Here is a 9,836-nt window from a genome sequence, read left to right on the forward strand (position 1 = left end):
GAATGTTGACTCCTTCATGCTTTTTTGGCAAGCTCGGCTAGGAAGGAAAGAGTTATTTACGAAAAGCAATTTAAACTTTACATTATTTAGCAAATAGACAGAGAGTCCGAAACCATTATGTTTACTTAGTAGACTTTTTATCAGTGTCAAAATAAACCACTCAAGGAAATTATGCTACCTATACTATGTCCTCGGTGATTTTAGGTATACACTTTATGGAAGGATTTCAGTTTAACTCGGCCCTATTCTAAGACAGAGATAGTTTCAAATATAGTCTAATGTTTTTGCCATTGTTCTTTTCATTTAGGAACTCTATACATAATAAATTATGGATGATATCATGGATTATGCGAATTCCAGCATATATTCACTAGTTAACTTAGTCGCATTTCGACCAACCTGTACATTCTTGCCTTGCACTCCAGAAATTGTGCATTTACCCAAAAATTCAACTTATCTTTCATCTAAGGAAGGGTTAAAAACCCTGTTTTCCTGTGTCGAGTTATTTAGTAAATAAACCATCAGGCGGTTGGTATGTCTGTAGCTGAGATATTGTCCGGAAAATAAATATTTGGCAAAGTAGCGAAGCTTGGAGGGCAAATGAGTAATTATGAGTAGAAACCCTAAGTCAAGGACATTATTAGTCGACATACTAGCAAGCCAGATAGAGGTTTATCATAATACAATCCCTCTATTAATGTATTGTACATTGAGCAGCATTTGGATCACTTTTCACCAGACTCTAAAAAACGAGTTTGTTTTTCTTCCACGCTTTGCAGCTCGTTAAATATGCACCATTAGCCACTTGTTAACTATCTGGACCTTTAACTAGAGGTACCTATTAGAGAGAATCAAGGCTTGCGCGTCCCTTTTACATCCAACCCTTTATCCCTGTTACAATTATAATTGTGAATATGTCATAATGCAAATGTAAATTTTGTTTCTATAGGGGCTTGTGTTGATTTTGACCTTGGAATGGGAAGTGGAACAATTCCAAATAGTGATATAACTGCTTCTTCTGAACAAAGTGCTAGCACACCAGCCATAAATGGTCGACTGAACTACACATCTGGATCATCATGGTGTGCACGAACAAGTGACACTAATTCATATCTACAGATTGATCTACAGGCAATTTATATCATCTGTGCTGTGTCCACTCAAGGGAATTCTGATGCAGATCAGTGGGTGAAGAATTACACATTACAATTTTCCACAAATGGGAAAACTTGGACAGACTATAAGGAAAGTGGAAAAACCAAGGTAAATTGGAAATATACTCTGAAGCATAGCTGCGACAGCTAGTTATATGCCAATAGAACATGGATTGTAAAGTCTGACAATATAGAATATCTTACAGGTAAAATAAGTATTGTCTTTAGAATTGTTGATCTTAATAGTATTTAAACTATTTGTATTCTTATATCTGCTACGTTCTTAATTTTATAAAAACACTATTGATGACTTGTGACTATTTTTTGGTTCAAAGTTTCTGAGAGGAAATGATGACAGGAACTCAGAAAAGAAGCATGTTGTTTATGGGGTGTTAGCAAAACAACTGCGATTCCGGCCACGAACGCACCAGGCTGGGGTGTGTATGAGGACAGAGGTATTTGGAGTGAAAAAAAACCCACGTGAGTTTGAAGCTTCGATGCATTTTTTGCATGTCTGCTATTATCGTGGTACCAGTATTGTTATCACATTGTAGGGTAGTCCAAGCTACTCTTTTAATCTTTACGCAAGTGTTTCAAAGCATGCGAAATGAGAACAGCTGATAGAAAAAGACTGAATTTGAAGCTATTGTTTGGTACTTAAAACGTCATTATGAGTTATTAAAATAATCTGGTAAGCTTTAACCTATAGATCTATTGTTTGTTTTGTAAAGTTAATAATGCAAATTAATGGCCTTAAAGTATCGGGTAAAAATACCAACTGAGTTGCAGTGAGAGTTGGTCTACAGATCTTGTAGAAGTTATTTGTTTGATCACTTGAATTATTAAACATGATTTGTATAAAGATACATGGAGCCTCATCGTGGTCTCAACTTATATTTTATTTGGTAAACGAACATGTCTTATGCTTACACGTCCCACGACACTTGCATAAGACCACAGACCTAATATGATTACAGTTTGCATGGCACTATGAAGGCTGATTTAAATTATTACCTTGCAGCTTGTGAAATGGAGGCCATTGGTCTGGCCAGTGGTGGTACAATTCCAGACAGCAGCTTCTCTGCCTCATCGCATTTTGATCATAGGTATAAACCCTCTTATGGTCGACTTAATGGAAGTAGCCGGGGCTGGGGACCCAAAACTAACTTCAATTCTGCTGACTACCTCCAAATTGACTTTCTGTATGAGTATGTTATCTGTGCTGTTGCTACCCAAGGAGCTAATGGTATCGATGAGTGGACAAAAAACTACGAGATTCAGTTATCAGTGGATGGTAATACTATGGTTACCTACCAAGAAAACAATGTAGACAGGGTAAGTTTATATAAAAGTCATGTGAATATTCATGTATGCTACAAAAAGGCCAATAGTATATAGGTCCTAGAACATTTTCTCAATTTTGTAAGTCAAGATGGGGGAGGTAAAAGAAGTGTGTACTTGGTCAAGGCTCAGTCTTGTTGTTTAATAAAGTATGTAATCTATAGCAAAGAAAATAAAAAGATTGTGTGAAAAGGCTTTTGAAAAATTTTATTTTTCGGTGTTGTTTCCAGTGGTTCTCATATTGTAATCTCTCTCGAACTACATGTACCTCTCCCTTAGGCTATTCACCAGAAATGGTATACAGGGTCAGATACTGGTGTTTTTGAGTTAGTTTTGTAACAATAGAAACTAGGTCTTTCAATAGCTATTAGAGACGTGTAAGCAACTGATACTTAATAGTGGTCAATGAAGCAGTACTATCAAGACTATTTTGACACAATTATTTCACATTTTGTACCACAAACTACAGGTCTTTCTCGGAAACTCAAATCGAAATGGCATCGTGAAAAACAGTCTCCAGGAATTTGCAAGTGCAAAGTTTATCCGTTTTAAGCCAACGGCATACAATAGCTTTAAAGCTCTGAGAGTGGAAGTTTATGGAATACTTCTAACAAAAGGTATTTATTTGCTCTTGTTTTTATCTCCCCCTGAGACAGAAATGAAGTCATATGATTCAAATTATTTGTGGAAGACAAGCCTAGGTAATCGTGCAGAGCTAGCTAACGACGAGTTATAAACTATCCAATATTGATAGAGCCTTGTAATTGGTCAGGTGAAAATTTTTTTAAAAACAACCCTATAGCTGACCATAAGAGATGAGAGAATTTGAAAATCAATAAATTTAGGTTTTTTTAAAAGACTTAAATATCGTTTTAAAATTCTTGAATCTATTCTGCTCAGATCCTTCAGGTTCTCTTTCTGTTAAATTGAAAAAAAAGTTTTGCTTAGATTATTATTTGTGCTTGATATGAAACAGTGTCTGATGTGATTGTAGCATTGTACATTGTAGATTCTGGAGCTCAGTGGGTTTCCATTACAACAGCATCATTTCTCTCCTTTTATGTATAGCACATCCTCACACTCGGGATACAAATAATGTATATTTAATGCATGTGCACAGTCCCATGATCCTTCACTTTGATCCGAGGAATATCTAAGGCTCTCTAACGTCATGAGGGTGATTAATTTACATTCATATCACTAAATCAACTAAAAATTATAACAAGCAACTGATGTTGTTCATTTCAGTTCCATCACAACCTCCGGCAGCCTTCAAGTTAACTGCAAGCTCTTCTACCAGCATCACAGCTTCCTGGCAGTTGCCACCAGTCTTTGCCAGACATGGAAGAAACATTACAGGGTTTAAACTGTTCTACAAAAAGAAAGGTTCTGGTGGATCAGCAACAACCTTGACTATTAGCAAGGGATCGACATTAAGTAGAAATGTCACCTGGCTTGATAAGTACACATAGTACGAATTTAAAGTGTTGGCCTTCACCTCTGATGGTGATGGACCAAAGAGCGCTGTTGAGGTGGAGAGAACAAAGGAAGATGGTATGTGATATGAAGGCGAAAGAGAAAAGATTATCACAATTTTTTATGAATAATAAATTGATTGGAACTGTTGATAAAATCAGGTAAAGAAAAGATCCTCCCCCCCCCAGATATTAGAAGGGTGCTGCTACCAACTGAGCTGTAAAGCCACGGGTTGGGAACTAGGTCTGATTTTAGACGCTTAATTGTTTGGTAGCAACAATGAACAAGACCAGTCAGGCCTTAAGTAATGACAGTTTTGTAAATGCAGCTCCATCACAAGCCCCGAGAAACTTTGATGCGACAGCAGTTACTTCTACAATTATCACAGCATCCTGGCAGTTACCACCAGCAGACTCCAGAAATGGAGTAATTATAGGATTCAAATTGTTTTACCAAAAGAGAGGCTCTGCTGGACGAGCAACCACCCTGACCATTAACAATGGAACAGCATTAAGAAGAGATGTCACTGGACTTAATATTTACACAGAATATGAATTTGAAGTGTTGGCCTTTACTTCAGTTGGTGATGGACCAAGGAGTTCTCCTGTAGTGGTGGTGAGAACCATGAAAGATGGTAAGAATTTTAAAACGATGTTTAAGTCTTTTTTTAACTGAGTCAGGTGCAACGACAGCGAAAAAGTTATAAGCCGATCTTCAAATGAAAAAGCATTGTCACAGAACTTTAAAGGCTCATTGTAAGATTTGAATTTGATCACTTTTACATTTGCAGTAACCAAGGTGGCTTTTTTTGTGGTTAGTAGTATTTATGGTGTTGTAGTATACTTTTACTTGTATGGCCAACGAATTCGAAGCTGAAATGTTCTTAGGCATTGAGAAGTTAAAACACTGTGCTTTTATTCAAATGTTTATCATTTCATATATTTATAAGGCAATTTGCTATATTTTTGTGATTAAGTTGTTGAAGTGGATATGCGGCTTGGCCAATTCGGACTCATTTCATTAATAAATCATCACCTTTCTTTCAAAAGTAAAAAAGTTAGTCAAATCAGTGATCGATATTGGGTGAGAATTCATCATTTTAGGACCTTGGTCAAGCATACATAATTGTTCGTGAAAACGGTTCGGAAACATCTAGAGACGACTGCTGCAACATTACAAATGCATGAATACTAAAGGAAGGTAGTCCATAATACCTCAAGATAACCTGTGCAAAAAATCTGCAGAACAAAAGAGGATAAATGCAACAAAATTGAATGGTTGAAAACCACTGAATTAGTAGAGCTGAAGAAAAATTGAAACCCAGCGTTAAAGAGGAACCTTGGACTGCCAACAGATGTTTGCCACTAAAATGCTTGGGATTTCACAGATACATTGTACCATTGATATTGCTTTTGACCCAACATTTGTAAGGAAGACTTTTGACTGGAAGAGTAAGCTAAATTGTGGTTATTCAGTTTTTTGAAATGGTCATTCACCTAAATTTTTAAAGGGTTACAGAGACACAATTACTAAATGCTCATGTTGAGAGCTCTACCCTCTTTAATCCTTTCTAGTGTTCATTACTGATTATTTTCCCTATCATTTGTAATTCTTTAGATATTTTTTTCTTCTTTAAGGTTGTGTCGAGTTTAGTCTTGGGATGGAAAATGGAAGAATTCCAGACAGTGGAATAACTGCTTCTTCTTCCAGCCCACTAGCCAAGAATGCTCGACTGAATTACGCATCAGAATCATCGTGGTGTGCAGGAACAAGTGACACCAACCCATATCTACAGATTGATCTACAAACACTTCATATCATCTGCGCTGTGTCCACTCAAGGGAATTCTCAAGCAGATCAGTGGGTGAAGAGTTACACACTACAATTATCTACAGATGGTACAACTTGGAAAGACTACAAGGAAGCTGGACAAATCAAGGTATATAGGGAATAGACTGTGACTACAGTTTCATGCCGATAGAACATGGATTGTAAAGTTTAACAATATAGAATATCTTACTGGTAAAATGATAAGTCTCGTCCCAAGACATGTTGATCTTAATGGTATCAACACTAATTATATTCTTGTACCTGCTATATATGTGACTATTTGTTTACTTCAAGATTCTGACAGGAAATACTGACAGGAACTCAGACGTAAAGCATGTTGTTTATGGTATATTAACAAGATTCTTACGATTCCTGCCACGAACGAGCCAGGGTGGGATGTGTATGAGAACAGAGGTATTTGGAGTGAAAAAAAACCCAAGTGAGTTTGAAGCTTTAATGTATTTTTGCATGTCTGCTTTTATTAAGTTATCATTATTATTATTATTATCATATTGCAGGGTAATCGAAGATACTCTTTTTATCTGTACACAAGTTTTCTAAACCATTTCAGAGGAGAATAGCTGATAGGAAGGGCTGAATTTGAATTTATTGTTTGGTGCTCAAAAAGTCATTATGGACTTTTAAAAAAATCTGTTAATCTTTAATTTTTAGACCAATTGTACTTTTTGTGAAGTGAATAATGCAAATTAATGGCTTTAAAGTATCAGTACCTTACCCAGACAAGTGCAAAGCAATGATCATGTAATGGCAACCATTTACTGGACCGTTCGTTTTTAAATGCAATAAAGGCTATACCGCCCCACAATGCAAGGATGTATTTGTACAGAGGAATTCAAGCCGCAAAAACAGAAGAAATGATGATACCATCCTTTCAAGATCCATACAGTACAAAGGAGCAATAGCTTGGAACAGTCTCTCTAGCAAGGACTCAACAGCTGAAAACTTAAAGAATTAAAGCTTTTATTAACTAAATTTGACATTGGCAAATAAATTTTGGTTCTACTGCAGCCGTCATCAAACACAAGGACAATAGTTTGTTACGCGTCCCATGGCGCATGCACGAGACCGCAGACCTAATATGATTACAATTTGCATGGCACTATGAAGGCTGATTTAAATTATTACCTTGCAGCTTGTGAAATGGAGGCCATTGGTCTGGCCTTTGGTGGTACAATTCCAGATAGCAGCTTCTCTGCCTCATCGCATTATGATCATAGGTATAAACCCTCTTATGGTCGACTTAATAGAAATAGCCTGGGTTGGGCACCCAAAACTAAGTTCGATCCTGCTGACTACCTCCAAATTGACTTTCTGTATGACTATGTTATCTGTGCTGTTGCTACCCAAGGAGCTAATGGTATCAATGAGTGGACAAAAAACTACGAGATTCAGTTATCAGTGGATGGTACCACTGTGGTTACCTACCAAGAAAACAGTGTAGACAGGGTAAGTTTATATAAAAGTCATGTCAATAATCATGTAAGTTACAAAAAGGCCAATAGTATATAGGTCCTAGAACATTTTCTCAACTTTTAAGTCAAGATGAGGGAGGTAAAAGAAGTGTGTACTTGGTCAAGGCTCAGTCTTGTTGTTTAATAAAGTATGTTATTATGTCATAAGTATTTACCCTCTAATGGTGGACTGAATGGAAATAGGCGGAGTTGGGCACCCAAGACTAATTCCGATCCTGCCGACTACCTCCAAAATTGACCTTCTGTATGAGTATGTTATCTGTGCCGTTGCAACTCAAGGAGCTTATGGTATTGATGAGTGGACAACAAAGTATAAGATTCTCTTATCAATGGATGGTACCACTATGGTCACCTACCAAGAAAACAATGTTAATAGAGTATGTTTCCATAAAATTCATGTGTATATACATGTACATATCAAAACAAGCCAAAAGTGTGTAGGTCCTAGAACACTGTCTAAGTTTCTTTAGGTCAAGAGGAGGGAGACAAAAGAAGTTTCTACTTGGTCAAGACTCAGTTTTGTTGTTTGATAGAGTATATAATCGATAACAAAGAAAATGCAAACATTGCGTGAAAGGGATTTCGAAAAATCTTATTCTTTGGTGTTTGTCTAACCAGTGGTTCTTGTATTGTAATCTCTCACGAACTACATGTACATCTCCCTTAAGTTATTCACCAAAAATGATATACAGGGTCTCATACTGGTTTTGTGTTTGTTTTGTATCAACACACACCAGGTCTTCTAATAGCCACCAGGGAAATGTAAATAGCTGATACTTAGTGATATTAGGTGATATTAGTGGTCAGTGAAGCAATAGTATCATGAAAATGTTGATACAATAATGTCACTGTTTATACCACAAACCATAGGTCTTTCCCGGAAACTCAAATCAAAATGGCATCGTAAAAAACAGTCTCCAGGAATTTGCAAGTGCCAAGTTCATCCGCTTTCAGCCAACAGCATATAACAGCTTTAAAGCTCTGCGAGTGGAAGTTCATGGAATACTTCTTACTAAAGGTAAGTATTAGCCCCTCCTCATGATCGATGTTTATCCACTTTGATGTGAGGAAAATCTAAGGCTTTCTAAGCTAACGAGGATGATTAATTTACATTCATATCAATAAAATAACTAGGAATTATAACAAACAATTGGTGTTGTATATTTCAGTTCCATCCCAACCTCCTACTGCCTTCAAGTTAACTGCAAGCTCTTCTACTAGCATCACAGCTTCCTGGCAATTGCCACCAGTCTTTGCCAGACATGGAAGGAACATTACTGGATTTAAACTGTTCTACAAAAAGAAAGGTTGTGGTGCGTCAGAAACAAATTTGACTATTAACAGTAGATCAATGTTAAGTAGAAATGTCACTGGGCTTTATAAGTTCACAGAATATGGATTTCAAGTCTTGGCATATACTCCTGATGGTGATGGACCAAAGAGCCCTGTTGAGGTGAAGAGAACCAAGGAAGATGGTATGTGATAGATGAAGGTGAAAGAGATAAAATAATTATAGTTTTTAATGGAAGAAATTCTATTGAAGGGGAAAAAATTGGGGACCTTGACAACCGACCACTTAATACAGCATGAGTACTTAATATGGTGTCGCTTAATAAAGGCTCGAATTTATTACATTTTTAGAACGCACTACAAATGCTTTTGATTAATTGTTATTCAATCCCCATACCTCCCATTATTTTATCAATAATCACATTATCTTTATTCTTCCAGCTCCTAGTGCACCTGTATCTTTGTCTTCTGTTGATGTGTCACCCAGAAATTCGCACGGTCCAAGAATAACCTTGACCTGGATTGAGCCTGCAGAACCAAATGGAGTTATTAGAAGTTACACTTTGTTTTACAGTCAAAATGGAGGTGCAGCAAGAGAGATTTCTGGAATAGACAAGGATGCATTTAGTCACACAGTTGATGTGTTTGGTGGAGTGACTTATCAGTTTAATGTCACAGCTGTGACTATTAAACCTGGACCATATGAGACGATAACTGTAACTACCAGGACATATGGTAAACTTAACTTTCAAATTTTTGAAGCGACCATAACTTAGTTACTTCATGAAATTCTGTCGAACCTAAGCGAATAATTTATATCTTACCGTCATTTTGATCAATTTAACTCTTGAAGAAATGGGTCTCGTTAATTCATTTAGTTAGTCTAAGCGCTGTGTCATGAATCACCTTCTGAACTTGTAATCATACAGCTGTATTATCTCATTCGATAGGAACCCTTTTGTTGAGATACTAAGTGTTTATCTTTCTCACCAGCTCCTAGAGCTCCAGTTCCACATAATGTGAGTGATGTTGAGGTTTCTGAGACAGCTGTGGATATTTTTCTGTGGCCAATTGAACAAATTAATGGTCCAATAAGGTAATTATCAATAAGAGTGTGATTTGCAGAATAACCTAAGGTTGATTAGGTCCTTCCTAATGATAAGGTGAGATTGCCAGCCGCTCCTCGAGAAATGAGGTCACGCTTCTTCCACGAAGGCTGGCTTGACGCATGCAATGGAAATCAAGCGAAAGA

General features: G+C 36.9%; 1 protein-coding gene across 7 annotated transcripts in view; it reads left to right on the top strand.

The window, feature by feature from the left end:
• The first annotated feature begins 953 nt into the window (after positions 1–953).
• Positions 954–9,836, top strand: part of LOC149037110 (receptor-type tyrosine-protein phosphatase kappa-like) — a 23,571-nt gene continuing 14,688 nt past the window's right edge. For 3 of the 7 annotated variants that reach the window (XR_016180942.1, XR_016180943.1, XM_089186906.1), the window contains exons 1-8: positions 4,145–4,605; positions 5,609–5,910; positions 6,096–6,240; positions 6,955–7,268; positions 8,165–8,312; positions 8,464–8,769; positions 9,026–9,319; positions 9,578–9,680. Coding sequence is in view for 5 of the 7 variants with exons in the window: in XM_089186906.1 (XP_089043032.1) it covers positions 4,251–4,605; positions 5,609–5,910; positions 6,096–6,240; positions 6,955–7,268; positions 8,165–8,312; positions 8,464–8,769; positions 9,026–9,319; positions 9,578–9,680 (1,967 nt within the window). In the remaining 2 variants the exon portion in view is untranslated. Of the gene's footprint in view, positions 1,264–1,489; positions 1,635–2,175; positions 2,490–2,963; positions 3,113–3,743; positions 4,050–4,143; positions 4,606–5,608; positions 5,911–6,095; positions 6,241–6,954; positions 7,269–8,164; positions 8,313–8,463; positions 8,770–9,025; positions 9,320–9,577; positions 9,681–9,836 lie in introns of those variants that run through there. The other 4 variants (XM_089186905.1, XM_089186903.1, XM_089186904.1 and 1 more) reach the window with 4 other exon arrangements.

This window comes from Pocillopora damicornis, chromosome 11 (assembly GCF_964200805.1).
Source record: "Pocillopora damicornis chromosome 11, jaPocDami1.2, whole genome shotgun sequence".
In the NCBI taxonomy this organism is placed as follows: Eukaryota; Metazoa; Cnidaria; class Anthozoa; order Scleractinia; family Pocilloporidae; genus Pocillopora; species Pocillopora damicornis.